The following is an 18,955-nucleotide window of genomic DNA, read 5'->3' on the forward strand; positions in this document are numbered from 1 at the left end:
CCTAACACCCCATCCTTAACACCACCACATCCCTAACACCCCATCCCTAACACCCCATCCCTAACACCCCATCCCTAACACCACCACATCCCTAACACCCCATCCCTAACACCCCATCCCTAACACCCCATCCCTAACACCCCATCCCTAACACCCCATCCCTAACACTACCCCATCCCTAACACTACCCCATCCCTAACACCACCCCATCCCTAACACCACCCCATCCCTAACACCACCCCATCCCTAGCACCCCATCCCTAACACCACCACATCCCTAACACCACCACATCCCTAACACCCCATCCCTAACACCCCATCCCTAACACCCCATCCCTAACACCCCATCCCTAACACCACCACATCCCTAACACCACCACATCCCTAACATCCCATCCCTAACACCACCACATCCCTAACACCCCATCCCTAACACCCCATCCCTAACACCCCATCCCTAACACCACATCCCCAACACCACATCCCTAACACCACATCCCCAACACCACATCCCCAACACCACATCCCCAACACCACATCCCTAACACCACATCCCTAACACCACATCCCCAACACCACATCCCTGACACCACTCCAAAGTAAAATAGAAAGGACCTCATTAGAAAAATACATGTCGCATCGGATACACATGCACACGCACGCACGCACACAAACAGACACACACGCCGGAGAGAGAATGAGCACAACAATTCCGCGCACACTTCACTACAACAGTCTTCAGCCTACTCGTACTACTATACGCACTACGCACTATAAGAGCTACAAGATGAACCTGGCCGTAACCATGCAGTAACGATTCAAGGTTAGCCCCAGATTCCCAATACAGATATTGTTAAAACTGATGGCAACTGCTCATTTAAACCTTTATGAAGCGAATAATTAAGAATTATGTGCAAATGTCAATATATCAGTGCCTTTGTTTACAAAACAGACCAAGGTTAACTGCTTTATTCCAATACAGATGCTATCATTAAGTGATCAATGTAACCCGTATAATGTGCAAGTTTAGAATCATGTTGGTAAATGTCTATCTCTTTATCAGTGCATTTCTGTCAAAGATGGTTCTAGAATAATACGTGAAGCCGTATCAAAGGTTTAGTTCCATTGTCAAAATCTGTTGAAATCTGTGGCCCATTTAACTCAGTGTTACGTGAAGGTTTAGAAATCTGAGCGAAATGTCTATCTTTCTTTCTTTATTTGGTGTTTAATGTCGTTTTCAACCACGAAGGTTATATCGCGACGGGGAAAGGGGGGAGGGGGGGGAGATGGGATAGAGCCACTTGTCAATTGTTTCTTGTTCACATAAGCACCAATCAAAAATTTGCTCCAGGGGCTTGCAACGTAGTATAATATATGACCTTACTGGGAGAATGCAAGTTTCCAGTACAAAGGACTTAACATTTCTTACATACTGCTTGACTAAAATCTGTACAAAAATTGACTATATTCTATACAAGAAACACTTAACAAGGGTAAAAGGAGAAACAGAATCCGATAGTCGCCTCTTACGACATGCTGGGGAGCATCGGGTAAATTCTTCCCCCTAACCCGCGGGGGGTAAAATGCATTTGTTAACAGAATAGAACAGTGGGTGAGCTTTGTGTCTGTTGCTTCCAATCATTTTCTATTGCAACAGATGGCTTCTCTTTCTAACACCAACTGTGCTCTACGCACTGTTCAGATGAACAGAACAAAATAACAATAATATGTATAGCTGCGACGCTTTATAGTGACTGTGAAACACGGGAACAGAATGTACATTTCTAAAAATAAAAAAACCTCGACATGAATACGGATGAAAACAGAGCGCGACTCTTGTTCGGTGCAGGTATTCGCACATTCACACAGACGCACCTGCTTACACTTCAACAAAAGCGAAAATGCACGCACAAACGCCTTAATACAACCAACAGTCAAGACAGAAATACACACGCACACACAGCCACAACCACTCACACACACACACACACACACACACACACACACACACACACACACACACACACACACACACACACTGTTTTCAACTGAACACATCACTGCACATAACAATGCAGGTTTGTAAATGTCATCATTACTAAAGCAGTGTTAGATAGGAACGCGCCCCGACAACAGATGTCGCTAGCACAGAACCATGTGTGAATTGCAAAGAGGTGGGAAACCCAGTCTATGCATAATGGCTTTCTATCCCGTATGTATAACCTACTACTGGCAACAAAAACTCTCTCTCTCTCTCTCTCTCTCTCTCTCTCTCTCTCTCTCTCTCTCTTGCACACACGCACACGCGCGCGCACACACACACACACACACACACACACACACACACACAGATATCTAAGGAGAGTTAGTTCAACAACGAATCTTCGTCGCACTAATTATAGTACAAAGAGTTGTGCAGAAACAGTTTTGAACTGTGCACGTGCAACATTGGGAATATCTTGTACTAAGTAGGTCAAGACAAGCGAAAGAAGAGTTTTTGAAACACGGTGGAAGGTTGAAGACTGAATTAGGATGTTACAGTCTACACTGTTCACATGCAGACCTACAGAGACCACTGGGAAGAAGTGAAAAAGAAGAGGGTAAAGGTACGTCTTAAAAGCAACCCTTCCTTCTCGTATCCAGACCATTTTGTCCATCACGATAGGTCTGTCCAGGCTCGTACACGGAATGAGAGCATCAGACCACTTTGTCCATCACGATAGGTCTGTCCAGGCTCGTACACGGAATGAGAGCATCAGACCACTTTGTCCATCACGATAGGTCTGTCCAGGCTCGTACACAGAATGAGAGCATCAGACCACTTTGTCCATCACGATAGGTCTGTCCAGGCTCGCACATGGAATGAGAGCATCAGACCACTTTGTCCATCACGATAGGTCTGTCCAGGCTCGCACATGGAATGAGAGCATCAGACCACTTTGTCCATCACGATAGGTCTGTCCAGGCTCGTACACGGAATGAGAGCATCAGACCACTTTGTCCATCACGATAGGTCTGTCCAGGCTCGTACACGGAATGAGAGCATCAGACCACTTTGTCCATCACGATAGGTCTGTCCAGGCTCGTACACAGAATGAGAGCATCAGACCACTTTGTCCATCACGATAGGTCTGTCCAGGCTCGTACACGGAATGAGAGCATCAGACCACTTTGTCCATCACGATAGGTCTGTCCAGGCTCGTACACGGAATGAGAGCATCAGACCACTTGGACACACAGCAACAATCAACATGGCTACTTTCTGTGCACAGTGGACAGTTCTAGCTGAAATATATAATTTCGTAACTGACACCGATGTCAATCTGCAAAATGCATTCAGCAAAAATTCCCCACTCTGTAAAAGAAAGACGCTGTGCTGTTTATTTGTTGCACGTGCACAAGTGGAGAGAGGCTTGTGTTCATTCTGCAGTCCTGGAGGGGTCTGTGGTGGTCTGTGGTGGTCTGTGGTGGGGTGGTCTGTGGTGGTCTGTGGTGGTGAACGCGGTTGTTTATGCTTCACGGGAAGGAAGGTATGGTTTGTGATCAAGAGTTGCAAGTCACGCTGCTCGTCGCGCGACAATGACCCCAGGACAGTTTTCTTAAAAGGAAGTTCTGGTGTCCAATTTAAAGTAGCTGACCTGGCGCCAATACATTCCACAGTATCCTGTATCAAAACGCCGGTCGGTCGAAGTATCTTACTCCTTTATCCTTACTGTGGTGATCGACGTTTCCTGCTCCCTTATCCTCAGCGCAGTAATATTACAGAAGGGATAAAGGAGTAGGACAATTCGATCGACCGGCGCTTTGATACACGCTACTGTGACGCGTTCAACTTACCAGCAACTCTTTGACTGGCAAAAACCACTTAATCAAGACGCCACTTAATCAAGACGCCACTTCAATGCAGTCCCTAATTGAGCCCGAAGTCGGCTTCACGAAGTCTTTCACCGACAACTCAGTGCTAAAGCTCTGTGTGGCATTGCAAACTTCGCCCAATTAATGACAGGCTTTATCCTCAGCGCAGTAATACTACAGAAAGGATAAAGGAGAGGATACTTCGCCCAATTAATGACAGGCTTTATCCTCAGCGCAGTAATACTACAGAAAGGATAAAGAAGAGGATACTTCGCCCAATTAATGACAGGCTTTATCCTCAGCGCAGTAATACTACAGAAAGGATAAAGAAGAGGATACTTCGCCCAATTAATGACAGGCTTTATCCTCAGCGCAGTAATACTACAGAAAGGATAAAGAAGAGGATACTTCGCCCAATTAATGACAGGCTTTATCCTCAGCGCAGTAATACTACAGAAAGGATAAAGAAGAGGATACTTCGCCCAATTAATGACAGGCTTTATCCTCAGCGCAGTAATACTACAGAAAGGATAAAGGAGAGGATACTTCGATCGACCGGCGCTTTGATACACGCTACTGTGACGCGTTCAACTTACCAGCAACTCTTTGACAGGCAATTGATCAAGACGCCGCTTTAATCGTACAGGGAGAAGGAGGAAAGAAAGAAGGATTGGAAAGAAAAGACAGCTTACTATTATCGTAAGGGAGATTGTTCGAGTTGTCCATGCCACCATTCTTTGCGTCCAGTCTGCTCCACTGGACTGGAACAAATAAAGGAAAAAAATCTCTCTTAGTTCTCTCACAAAGCACCACTGTCGGCCGGCCCTGGGAGCCAGAACTTGGCTGTTCAGTGCCAGACATTCACTATTACTACTACTACCTGTGTGACAATTCTCCAATACAACGTCTCATAACCTTCGCATTAGTCCGTTAGAGATATTCGAGAGATATTTCTTTGAAGACATCTTGCTGTCATGAAAAAGGAGAAGTTAACATAAGAAAAAAATCTTTCCAACGATTCGTCATTTCATATTGAATTTACCTTATCCGTTTAAATCTAGTGTTTTAAACTAGACTTCTCCAAACAATGTGAGCCAAATGAACTATACTGTAAATTGATTTTGAAACAGAAAGTGTAACTAAAAATCCACACACTTTATCAACAAATGAATGCACTTCTCTCAAATCTGAAATTTTCTTTAGGCAAAAATGTTGATCCGCATCCACTAACGGATGGAATGCCAAAGCCCACATCGTATGCAGTTACATACGCGACAGAGTACTGAACCTTGCCAAATTCTAAATAAATTGAAACTAACTCCTTCCGAGTGCAACTGAGCGTGAACTTTCAGAACAATTGAAATCATACTGTGCGTGCACACTTCATCTCAACTACCACTCCCACAGAATGCACATGTACACGCACGCAAACACTAAACATGAATGCCAATGCCTCAAAAAGCAGCCTACGATACCAACACAATTCTAGCCTACAAGTGCCCATCACCAAAAATACTACAGAGAGTGGAAGAAGAAAGAGGGAGAAACAAAAAACTCCTGTTCACACAGGATTCGTGTCGTTTTCCCCAGTACAGGATCCTCTCTTTGTACAGCAAACAAGCAACATCACACATTCCTGAAACATTAACCAGATGGCAAGGGGGAGAGAAAGGGCTGGGGACTGGGGGCTGGAGGTTTCCGAGGGGGGGGGGGGGGGGGGCGGGGAACAAGGGACTCCGCGACAAGATAACATTACACAGTCCCCCCAGATACTCTTCGCCTCCGCAAGGACGAGTGTCCCAAAGCGCTGCGCCAACCGTTCTACAACAACTGAACTGTCATGGACGATGCCAACACAAATTCTTGTTGAAAGCAACAACACAATATCTCTTAAAACATTTTTCCTTCACTTTTGTCTCCGTAAAAGTGTGTACCCCTCCCCTCATTTCCATCAAATTCAGACATTGGTGCATGACTTGAAGGACAATGGAGACAACGAGCCAAGTGAAATGCCCCGGTACGGTGAGACAGGAATCGGGTTTGGGCGGGGACGTAGCTCAGTTGGTAGCGCTGGCTTTGTAGTCGCTACTCAGCGTGGATTCGATCCCCACGTTCGGCGAGAGATTTATTTCTCGGAGTCAACTTTGTGCAGACTCTCTTCGGTGTCCGAACACCCCCGTGTGCACACATGCGCACGAAAAAGATCCCACGTTCACAGCGAAAGTCTCAGGGCTTGGAAAACACGAAGACACTAATGCATCATCTCTCGTCTCTGATTATCATGATCGTATTTCGATACTTTGACGAGACAAACCCAATGCTGGTGTGTCGAAGAAGACAGCCACAGCGGGCTTGTTCGAATCAAAGTATCACACCATATCTTCAGCGTATTACCAATACCTGTCCCAATATAGACCAGTTGGTCTAAGAGGACGTTAAACCCTAATAGTCAGTCAGGAATCGGGTTGGGCTAAACGAGTCATACTGTATATTAAGCACTGCAAGCATCAAGTTGAGAAAAGCCATTACGAAAGAGAAACCTTTTCCTTTGGCAATGCAAAATGCTTACATCCCAGTTCCAACAGATAAAATGTTCCGCAAAGTCTTCAAATATTTCCGATTTTTGTTAAAGGAGGTAACCGATGTGTGTCATGTCATTGTACCCAATTTTAGGACGTAAATAACTACTTTGTAGACAACACACAAGAAACAAGAGGCGAAGCCATCAAGGCTCACGTAAGAAATCGACAAACAGTAACACAAACTCAATCACTCCGTCACACACACACACACACACACACACACACACACACACACAGAAAGAGCATAGGTGAAACTGTGCAAGAAAGCGAGACACTAGATCTAGATCTGTCTGTCTGCATGTTACAAGGACACGACTGCCAACTAGTCTCGGCGCGCTCAAAATAATAATGACCGAGACTGTCAGTACTTCCTTCGCGTGACGTCTAACCCTCTTACGTCATAATGTGACGTCAATGTAATGTGACGTCTTCAAATGTTAGAGTTTCTACCACAGACATACACACGCACAGACGCACGCACGCACGCACAGACAGACAAAGTTACGATCGCATAGGCTACACTTACGTGAGCCAAAAATAGTGACACGGGTTGACTTCGGAAATGCAATGATTCAGCTCAAAGATCAAAACTGGTTGTGCTGAAACTTCAAGGAAAAGAAGAGTCACCAGAGGTCTGAGGAACCGAGACTCAGAGGGTTTGGTAAATAAAGGGAGATGACCCAGGGGTGGGCGGGTCAGGGACCTCGTCAATGCAGGAAATGAAGTGTCGGTCATGAGCCCCGAACCCCACCCCCTTCCTCCCTCTAGTCGCTGGTCTCCTGTCTGGCGGTCAGGAATCGGGTCTTCCAGAAATAACTTTTGAGTTTTGATGCGATGATATGAATTGTCTGTCAAGTTTCGACTCTGTCTGCTTGTGTGTGTGTGTGTGTGTGTGTGTGTGTGTGTGTGTGTGTGTGTGTGTGTGTGTGTGTGCCTGTCTGTTTCTGCGTGTGTTTGCGTGTGTCCCAAATCCTCCCGTCATTGTCGCTTTCAGTCGTTCATTCAATATCAATGTTGTCTTTTCTCTATTCACTTGCTGTTATGTTTTCTTGAATCCCCCCCCTCCCTCTTGTTTTTATTCTGGCTCTCTCACAGACACCCCCGCACTGCTGCCAGCCCTTCCCTTGGCATCTTGCATAATTCATGTAAACCTCGTTCTAACGGCTCTCGACGTCAGTCGACTGAAAGTGGACAACGAAAGAAAAAGGAAGTAACAAAATAAAAAGGATCTAAATTTAGTCGAGGCGTACAGGAAGCTAGGAAAATATGAAGCCCAGTTGGACACTTATTGGTTCCAACTGCGAATTTACTGTGCGGATTATTTTAACGTGAACCGGATTACGTTCACAAACTTTTTTGTTTCTTTTTTTACCAAACAAACTTGAACAAAATAAAGTAAATGATCCCAGGGAAAACGTTCGGAGAAACTGTGAAGAAACACGCTATAACAGATCATATTCAAATCGCCACAACTCTCTTCAGTGCGAAATATTTACTCTTAACAAGTAGGGCCTACTCCGTCGTATCTTCATCTCTCTTTTCTTTTTTTATTTGGTGTTTAACGTCGTTTTCAACCGTTCAAGGTTATATCGCGACGGAGGGAAGGGGGGTGATGGGATAGAGCCACTTGTCAATTGTTTCTTGTTCACAAAAGCACTAATCAAAAATGTGCTCCAGGGGCTTTCGTATCTTCATCCTGATTTCAACAGGACAACAGTTGCATCATGGACTGTGTCCTTCTCTTTGCTTTCTACTCAAAATACACCGACCTCAACTAACTACAAGCCCTAAGTGAACACATTAATCTGTGACCAAAATGCAGTCCACTAGAACAACATTTCGGAAACCTCAGCTCCAAACACATCGTGTTATTACACACACACACACACACACACACACACACACACACACACACACACACACACACACTCACACACACACACCAAAAACTATAATTAAACAAAATCAGAAATCATTAGCAGGAGGTTTTGCCATTTAGTTGTTGATACACAACCTCTTTTTTCCCGCCCTCCTCCTCCTACTCCCGCACAGAACACACCTCGCACTACTAACCCCAGTTGACACAGCCAATACCAATACACCACCTCGCCTCGCGCCGAACAAGAAAACGAAACGACAGCAAGACAACAAGGTTTTAAGCCAGAGCGATGCAAGCTAAAGCTAACAGTCTCAACACTTGAACGCTATCGATCGGTTTGGGAATAGGTCCCAAGATGGAACCCAGCAACTGCCTTTTTTTTTAAGCGGGAAAGCCTGCGTCCCTCAGGGATGCTTTAGTGTAGCTTGTTCATTACCGTCAGAAGTCTATTTTGGGGTTTGGCTTATACTGCTCCCTTTCTCCCAAACTCCCTTAATCCTTATCCCCATAGTGCCTACAAAAATACGATCATCTCATGCAAAGTGACTTTTACTCTTAGAGACAGAGCCCTTTCGAGTCATGAAAACATACCACGCTTACCGCCCATATATAGGCCTACTACAGTGTCGTTTGCCTGCTCCACACGTACATAAGAGTGCAGTCTGACATCATTACCGATGTCAGCTTTTCTGTCCTAGAAAGTAGCTGGAAAATACAAACAAGGGCGAGTACGCTAGCACGCGTCTCCACGCTCTCTTTGCCTTCCAGCAATTGCTATTTTCAGGCTCTCGAAGCTTGCAAATCACTTGAGAGTAAGAAAGGGAAAACTATATCTGGATAACTTGAGAGTGTTGTTTACAGCATTCCTTCCCTGGCAGAAGAAGAGGCGTTTCCTGCACGCAAATCGTCTTTTACGGAGGCGATTTCTCATACACAAATCTTCTTCATTAGGTGAATTTCCTGTGCGTAATTCGTCGATCGTGCCCATTCAAATCTCCTCTTTTCATCCTCTTTTTATATTCCAATTTTGCTTCAAACTGAAGAATGAATTTCTGTTTGCTCTGTTCCAATATTCCAAATATTTGTAATTCCATTCTTTCAAAAACTGTCATAACTTTGAACAGGTCATCTGCTTCGTTCAGACCTGGGAACTACTTTTCCATTTTTATTACAATGAAAACGAACGCGGATGACGCAAATGTGCGCTGACAATTCTAACTTCCGGTTCCTTATTACAGATTTAGCATTGCACTACAGTGCGCTGTGCGTGAACCTTTGGCAGTAAAATCAATGTTGCACGGTCTGAAAATGTTACTGAATATTCTGTGCTAACAATCGTCCATTTCGGGAAGTAAGAACAGAGTGTTTTGTGTGGGTGAGGCAAAGAGCATGACGTCACATCCTGTCCTCTGGATAGCTTTTCTGGTCGAACTTTTTGTTGACACGAAAATCTTTCACAATGAAGGAAGGCTCCACAAGAACCCCCAGCCTACCCTGTCTCTACTCCATTTCTATTCACTCATTCATTCAAATTCACATTAGTGCCTGTAATTCGTTTAAATCCCCGTGATTGTAATCTCTCTTACACGCTGAGTTAATGGCCATAACATCAGCTCAGCAGACTTGATTTGTGGTTGTATGTTATGACCCAGATTAATCTAAACACCACCCCCCCCCCCATTCTCCCTCAAACTTACACATCTAGCTGCCATCCCCTCAATCATCCATATCGTTCTGTCTCTTTACCCTATTCATAATCTCTCTTACAGGCTCAGTTGATGGCCACGGCAGCAGCTGAGCTGAACTTGATTTGAGGTTGTTTGTTTGACTCTGCAATTACAAAGTCCAATCAACATTCCCACATATATGTCCCATACACACTCAGTTTCAATAGCTTCAGTCAACCAAATCTCACTGTTTCTCAACCCAATTCATTGATAGTAATGTTTCTTTCTTGCAGCTTCATCTAATGGCCACAGCATCAGCAAACGATTTGTAGCTGGTTATTTTGGTGACGAGTACATACGCCCTACGCCCAGTTCCCACTCCCACATATACCGTGCGGTAGTTTCCATCCCCCACTCAACCAACTCCTTCTGTCACTAAATCACATTCATAGTCTCTCTCGCAGGTACAATTAACGTAATGGTCACCACAGCATTAGTTGCGCAGACCTTGATTTGTGGCTATTTGTTTTGACAACATACACACCTAGCCTCCATCTCTTCGCTCAACCAGACCCGTCTGTTTGTAAACCCTATCCATAACCTCTCCTATAGATTCAGTAAGGATCAAAGCATCGGCTGAAGAGACCTTGATTTGTGGCTATTTGTTTTGATTTAGATGACAAGCCCTCCTTCCCCCCCCCCCCACCCCTAAACATTTACACCCATTTAAATATCCATCCCCTTACTCAGTAGAATCTTGCTTTTTCAAATCCAATTCATAATCTCTTTCACAGGATCGGTTAACTTAATGGCCGTGGCATCAACTGAGCAGACCTTAATTTGTGACAGATCACACCCCCCACAAAAAAATTAAAATCTAAACAAATCAACACCCTGTTAAGTGTCAATCCCCTCACTCAGTTGAAACTCACTGTCTCTAAATCCCATTGATAATCTCTCTTACAGGATCGGTTAACTTGATGGCCGCCACAGCATGAGTCGAGCAGACTTTGATTTGTGCCTGTTTGTTTTGACCTAGATCTCTCGCTGTCCCAGGGTGGCGGTCAATAGTGTGTAGCATCAAGCACGTGCTGGTTCCTGTGTCCCTGAAGAGCTCGCCAGTCAATGGAGGTCTCCCTATTGACGTCATCACTTCGTGCGCACCGGGGCTTGGAGGGCAAGAAGCCACCGCGCCGCTTAGCGAAAACATGGAAGCGTGGTGCCGATCGCGAAGTTTCGCTGCGGCGATTCCGTATTTGCGTCGACGATTTGGCTAAATTTTATTCAAGATGGTGAATACTTGTTGCATAATCGGTTGCACAAGCCGAAGCAACAAGGAAAATGCTCTTGCATTTTTCAGAATTCCGAAAGTCGACGCTGGAGTGAGGAACACGATTTACTGGAGAAAAGAAGGAGAGCGTGGCTGAAAAAAATCAACAGGAAAAACATAAACATAACTTCTGTGGATGCCAAACCAGAAAAACAGTATTAATTTTACTTATGTATCTATATGATTTGTGCTGGCAGGAATGTGTGTAGTTACTTTTTTGTTTTTGCTTTCTGACTGAAGTGTGTATTATTGAAAACATTTTCAAGGGCTCAACACTGTTCCTTATTTGATCTTGAGATATGATGCTTAGTATGTGGGTGCATGTACAGTTCTTTTCTTTTTACACTTTGACAGTATTGATGTGTGAACAGTTGTTGTTCATTGATTCCAAACCTCAACAGCAGTATTAATTTTGCTAATGATTGAAACACCGATTCACTCGCTTTTTGACTGAAATGTGCAGTTTGAAACAAGATTCAACACTGCTTATGTTAATGCCATAGCTTTTTGACTCAAGTGTGTGCCTTAATCAATGCTGGTTAGCATGTCTGTATAGTTTATTGACAAGTGTGTGATTTAAAACAGAAACAAAACTGTTTATGTGGATGCCAAACCTGAAACACAGTATTGATTTGACTTGTGTACAGTATCTGTATGACTTGTGCTGGCTGGCATGAGTGTAGTTCCTTTTTTTGCTTCCTGGCTCAAGTGTGTATAATTCAAAGCATTTTCAAGACTCAACACTATTCCTTAGGCCAAAAAAAAAATAGGTGTGGTTACGGTAACATAGCCAAAAAAAATAGGGTAGGTAGGTAGGCAATCACTTTTTTTTTTTTAACTTTTTTTTCTAATGTGTACAAATTAAACCTACTTGACAGGGAAATAAGTGTGCGACTCGGGCGCTTTCGCTTTCATTGCGTTTTTTGCACTGGTTTGTTTTTTGTTTTTTTTCTTTTTTGACAAATGTAATAAAAAGTTATAGGATCGGCCCCTAAAAATAGGGAAGGTCGGGTTACCGTAACCACACCTATTTTTTTTTTAGGCCTTATTTGATTTTGAGATCTGATGCCAAGTGTGTGTGTGTACAGTTCTTTTCTTTTTTTCTCACTTTTTTGTCAGTTTTTCTATGTAAACAGTTACTGTTCATTGATTGGAAACACTAATTCACTCATTGTCAGACATGTGATTTTTGACTGAAGTGTGCAATTTGAAACAGATTCAACACTGCATATGTTGATGCCATAGCTTTTTGACTGAAGTGTGCAATTTGAAACAGATTCAACACTGCTTATGTTGATGCCATAGCTTTTTGACTCCAAGTGTGTGCCTTAATCAGTGCTGGTTAGCATGTCTGTACAGTTTATGCTTTTTTTTTATTGAAGCATGTGATTTTAGTAAGAACTAATAAATACATTGTTGTTGCAGTAACGTTTTTGTTCTTAAGACTTTTTTTTTTAAAGCTTGCGTGTGTCTTATCTGAGACATTTCTTAATTGTGAAGAATCTGGTGAGTGATTGTCAGAATGAGTGTGTATCTGTGTAATGGCTCCTTTGTTTAGTCAACAAAGTTAATATGTTGAGCCCAGCTGTCCTAAACGGAAAAATATGTGTCTGGTTTGTCTCAAAACAGTGACGTTTCACAAAATTTAACAAAACTGTTGAAAACACACCTACTGGAGCTAACAAAGGCAGAGATTAGGTACAAATCAAAAGTAATGTGTTAAATATCACACTCACACCAGCTTCACATTCACAGAGTGACAGATTGGTAAAAATTAAAATACATATAATGTGTTCAACGCTTTATTTAACTGAACTGTCATTGTCAACATATATATAAAAATTAAAAACAAAAAACACGTAACACTGAATTCAGGGAAATGTTTAGTTACTGTCTTCAGCAGCACTAAAGTAAAACGAAATAGAAAAAATAAAAAAGAAGAACAAAAAACACACACACACATTACACATTTACAGGTTCACAATAAATGTTCTAAGGTAATATCAAAGTAAGCACTAAAGCAGACACCAGACTTGATCCCAAAAAGGAAAAAAGAATCGCTTCTCCAAACATAAACATACAAAGTTAGAAATACCATTTCTCGAATAACAATGAAATGAAAACTCACACACACTGAAGCAGAAATAATAGGTAATCTAAAACTAAAGAGCTTCACACATAAATATACAAAGTTAGAAATAGAACTACAAGTTCTTGAATAATAACAAAATGAAAACTCATGCACACACACTGAAGCAGAAATTATATGTAATCTGAAACTAAAGAGCTTCGGTCAATTTCTCCAAGTATCGCACTTTAGCAACGTCACTCAATGATGTAATGTACTTCTCTTTTGGCTGGTCGACCGTTTTTGTTCCTGATTTTGACATTATTCAATTAAAACACTCCCGAATCATCGAGCGGCGCACTAACGCTACTAGCCGTTCCGCTTCTTGCCCTCCAACCCATTTCTGCGTATCACGTGACACCGCTCCGAAGTACGCAAAAGGGAGACCTCCATATCACTTTAACGTCCCAACGACTTCTCTCTCTGCGTCCCGCTTCACCCTCTGCAAGTCAGGAATGTCAACACACAACCCTGATGACAAAACTTGGCCAGGACCAATCAAACAAGAGTCCCTTCTGGGAGTCGTAGCGTTAGTACGCTTTCGTGTGATAACTATGTATGACAAAAGTGTTTGGGGTGGTTAATTAACAACGGAAAAAGCGGGGGGTGTTCTTGGAGTGAGTATTGTTATAATTACTCATAATTAAACAGCTTTGGTGAGTAGTGTTATAGTAACTCCTGTACAGGTGCGGGGAATATGTGTTTACGGTATGTTGTGCGTGGTGGATTTTCTACAAATAGAGTAAATGGAAAAAATAATACTTAGATTGTACCTGACTAACCCTGAACGAGTTTCTGTCGCATCATACAACAAAGCAATTGGCACTGGCCAATACTCATGTTTGAAGTAAGTAGGCTTGGTGCATGAACGTTTTAACACGACTACTGCTTTAACACAACTACTGCTTTAACACGACTACTGCTTTAACACGACTACTGCTTTAACACGACTACTGTTCGCCCCGTTATTCTGTTTTTTTCGGCTGTCCACTTTTGTGAAGGAGGGATATCCGAGTGTAGAGGCAAACAATGTCCAAATAACTTTTGATATAGATTACTGTTTCGTTACTTTTTATTCAAAACCAAATACTCGTCTTGAAAACTGTCTATTTATGTCAATCTACCCACGCAACAAAACGGAAGGATTCCTAGAATGATCCACAATAAACGTATTTTCAATACATGTTTTCTGTCACCGCTACAGTGCTTGGTGTCATCTATAACAAAGGTGTGTCGTTCACGGACAACAAAGGCATTGAGCTCGTTAGTCTCTGAGTGCAAAGATCTTGTTTATCGTTAATGTTGTATGTAAAGGCAACGCATACCCTTTACCCACCAATCCTACATAAAAACAAGAGGCGAAGCCTTCAAGGCTCACGTAAGAAATAGACAAACAGTAACACAAACTCAATCACTCCGTCACACATACACACCCACACACACAGTAAGCTTAGGTGACACTGTGCAAGAAAGAGAGACACTAGATCTAGATCTGTCTGTCTGCATGTAGCCTACTTACAGGGACACGACTGCCAAATAGTCTCGGCCCGCTCAAAATAACAATGACCGAGACCACACACACCACGCGAGAGAGAAAGACTACAGGGAGGCATGCCGTCATGATGCATTAATTGACGTCAAACACTTTTGACCGTGACGTAATCTTATGCGAGCTTTATCCATAGTCTTGGATAACCACTCACACATAGACTCGGAAATGTTAAAGTTTCTACCACAGACATACACACGCACAAACACACACACACACGCACACACACGCACAAACGCACAAACGCACAGACAGACAAAGTTACGATCGCATAGGCTACACTTCGTGAGCCAACTACGACACTATTCTATCAAGTAACAGCTTGTTTACGCCCACAAATGATGGCCTGAGGAGCAGTATGCTGGCCATAATTATACCCCCAGGGACTACCCCCCAACCTTTTTGCTTGCTCCGACGTCGTCCATTGAAAACAGCATACTTTTCACCATCACTGGCGAAGTCCTCGAGATTTAATACTAAACAGCCGTCGTGACAAACCTGAGCGAACAAGCCATGACAAAGGTGAACAATGGGGTCATCTCTAGAGAATAAGTTGATTCGGTTGGGAAACATAGGGAACAAAACAATCGCCGTGGATGAAGCGGTTTCGTATAATAACTATTTCCCTGAAATGATTAACGACACGAAGTAATTACTACAGTAAATTTGCGAGCTGTAGCGCTATCGTGATATTACCATTTGCAGAACGGTATAATACGAGTGTGTTGTGACGTCAACAAAACTGTGACATTTTCATTTACAGCTATTTTCTTAGAATTCAACACATTATCTTCTGCAAGGTTTATTCTGTAAGAACTAATTGTGCTGGCGCAACTATCTTATTTTATTACCTTGAAACCAAGATCACAGCACACGTGAATAACAATCACAGCACACGTGAATAACAATCACATTCAAATTCCCTTAATTTCAAGTATACAAAGTTTGTGCAGTTCCATAACTCCAAATATCAAAGCTAACTGCATGAAATATATTGAGAGCAGTTAGTTTTTCTTGTGTTTTTTTCAAATAACATTCCTATCATGCAGTTTTCGACAGCTCTGCATGTGAAGGCAAAGAGATAGGGCATAAACTAAGATGAAGACTCACTGCATAATGGTGAAATATGTAATCCAATGACAGTTATAGCTTCAGGGTTTGGGACAATCTACAGTGATCCTTTCATGCAACCAAAACAACCTACTCGAACTGGTCAAACAAAATAAACTCAGTATCTAGACTGTACTTTCAAGCTTACTGAGCATAATAGTCAAACAAATAAACTCAGTATCTAGACTGTACTTTCAAGCTTACTGAGCATAATAGTCAAACAAATAAACTCAGTATCTAGACTGTACTTTCAAGCTTACTGAGCATAATAGTCAAATCGAGTTAATCTGAAATAAGACATCCAAAAGAGATAGACGGCCAACGTTCCAACATTATAACAGTTCTCGTTTTAGTAACACATTTGTTTTCTCTCGAATTCACTAACGACAGTATCACACACTTACTATTAAGCAAGGGCGGGGACGTAGCTCAGTTGGTAGCGCGCTGGCTTTGTAGCCAGTTGGTCGCTATCAGCGTGGGTTCGATCCCCACGTTCGGCGAGAGATTTATTTCTCGGAGTCAACTTTGTGCAGACTCTCTTCGGTGTCCGAACACCCCCGTGTGCACACATGCGCACGAAAAAGATCCCACGTTCACAGCGAAAGTCTCAGGGTTTGGAAAACACGAAGACACGCATGCATCATCTCTCGTCTCTGATTATCATGATCGTATTTTCGATACTTTGACGAGACAAACCCAATGCTGGTGTGTCGAAGAAGACAGCCACAGCGGGCTTGTTCGAATCAAAGTATCACACCATATCTTCAACGTATTACCAATACCTGTCCCAATATAGACCAGTTGGTCTAAGAGGACGTTAAACCCTAATAGTCAGTCAGTCACTATTAAGCAAACTGTCATGTTGAAAGCAACTCAGGAGGTATGTCAGTGGTACATTGCTATTCGTTTCATTATCGCAAACCGTGACACTCCTCAGCTTATCTTTACAATAACTGGCAGCACAGAAAATTTCAAAGAACGTGAGGAAATGAAACTGAAGTGCGTTTTTGTTGTCAATTTCTCTGATACGAGAGTCATTACAAATCATTAAAAAAAAACAGTAATGCTTATCAAGGTTCCTGTTGTTTCATCTTCAGTGCTAATCAGTGTCTAAGATCATTTCAACCCCTAACATTGGTTTAAACAGTGGTTCATTTCTTTTCATATATTCATGAAATTTACGTTTGTAACTTTGAAAACAACAACATATAAAGGTAACTAAAATTATATGTTAGTATACACAATCTCAAACGCAGAAGAGGAAAAGCACAATATCATTATTATCAAGATGCATCCTTGAGGCTGTAATTCTAACTCCCATGAGTACATTTCAAGGCTGTTACCTTTTTTTAAATCGAGAAAGTTTTGTTCTCTTGGGAAAATCTTGGAACGAAAGAGAGAGAGAGAGAGAGAGAGAGAGAGAGAGAGAGAGAGAGAGAGAGAGAGAGAGAGAGAGAGAGAGAGAGAGAGAGAGAGAGAGAGAGAGAGAGAGACAATGACAATGACAATTCTTTATTTTACGAGGGTAACAGAATAAGCATTGGTATACTTTTTTGCATCTGGCCCTCGCCCTAAGGAGGGACTAAATCTACTATAATAACTACTACTACATACTTACATAATTAGTAAAACAGTATAAGTTTATGTACATAAGTGCATTATATGAAACATTGTAGTTTATAAATGTTCATGGAATACTATGCAGTAGTACTTCAACTCTGCAAGACAATGGATAGTATGCATAACATCATAATTTCGTGAACAAAACTATAAGAGAGAGAGAGAGAGAGAGAGAGAGAGAGAGAGAGAGAGAGAGAGAGAGAGAGAGAGAGAGAGAGAGAGAGAGAGAGAGAGAGAGAGAGAGAGAGAATTGAAATGAATTGAATTGAATTGAATTGAACTTTATTTAACAAGGATTAAGATTTAAGGCTACGCCTTTTCTTACAATCTGTCCTTGGGACGTACAGATACACAATGATAACAGTAAAAAATTAAAAAGTTAACCAACAAAAGGAGGTCGGAAAACTTCAGCACGTGATGATAAAGATGACGATGATGATGATGATGATGATGCATGAAGAGCAGTACATATGTGGTTATTCATGAAATCAAATGCATACTATGCAGGTAATTATAAGAGAGAGAGAGAGAGAGAGAGAGAGAGAGAGAGAGAGAGAGAGAGAGAGAGAGAGAGAGAGAGAGAGAGAGAGAGAGAGAGAGAGAGAGAGAGAGAGAGAGAGAGAGAGAGAGAGAGAGAGGACCGACTGTAAAAATAAAAATAAAAATAACGTTTTCTCTTCTTTCTTTTAAAGAAACGTAAAAAAAACCAAGCAAAGAAAAAATGGACTCGTCCCAAATTCAGCAAACAAACATCTCGTGCAACAATCAATACGCTATTTCACGAAACCTGCATCCCATTTCACTGTATAGATATCTGAGAACTCTTTATCTTCATCACCACCATACTTCTGAACTACCATCTCATAATAACACTGAAGTCAAGCATTGACAAAAGTCAAGAGAATACAATATAAAAAACCCATGCTTCGAAAAGGCAAAATGCATCAAACAGCCGTAACAGGATACACTTTCTAACCTTTTGTGTAAAGTTGAGCAAGCAAGGAACGGTTATTTGATAACCTGAAATTCGTTTATATAATAATTTAAACTATAGCTTAATACCATGCTTTGCAAACAATACACACCGCAGATTTCTCTACACCATGATGCAGTGATGTTCCTTTGTTCAAACAGTGATTAAGAAAACTTACAATGTAAGATTACCACAATGCCAAGGAGGGTGAGGTATATATAGGAGTTCAATGAGATTTTCGCGGATGATTCTTCTTTTTTCT

General features: G+C 42.1%; 1 protein-coding gene across 4 annotated transcripts in view; it reads right to left on the minus strand.

Moving 5' to 3' along the window:
* The window catches only part of LOC138971844 (one cut domain family member 2-like), an 84,795-nt gene that overhangs the window by 38,805 nt on the left and 27,035 nt on the right, over positions 1–18,955 (minus strand). For 2 of the 4 annotated variants that reach the window (XM_070344675.1, XM_070344673.1), the window contains exon 2: positions 4,548–4,616. The exons of the other annotated variants lie outside the window; for them this stretch is intronic. In XM_070344675.1, coding sequence (XP_070200776.1) covers positions 4,548–4,616 — 69 coding nt within the window. The remainder of the gene's footprint in view (positions 1–4,547; positions 4,617–18,955) is intronic. 4 annotated transcript variants of the gene reach the window in all.

This window comes from Littorina saxatilis, linkage group LG7 (genome assembly GCF_037325665.1).
Source record: "Littorina saxatilis isolate snail1 linkage group LG7, US_GU_Lsax_2.0, whole genome shotgun sequence".
Taxonomy (NCBI): Eukaryota; Metazoa; Mollusca; class Gastropoda; order Littorinimorpha; family Littorinidae; genus Littorina; species Littorina saxatilis.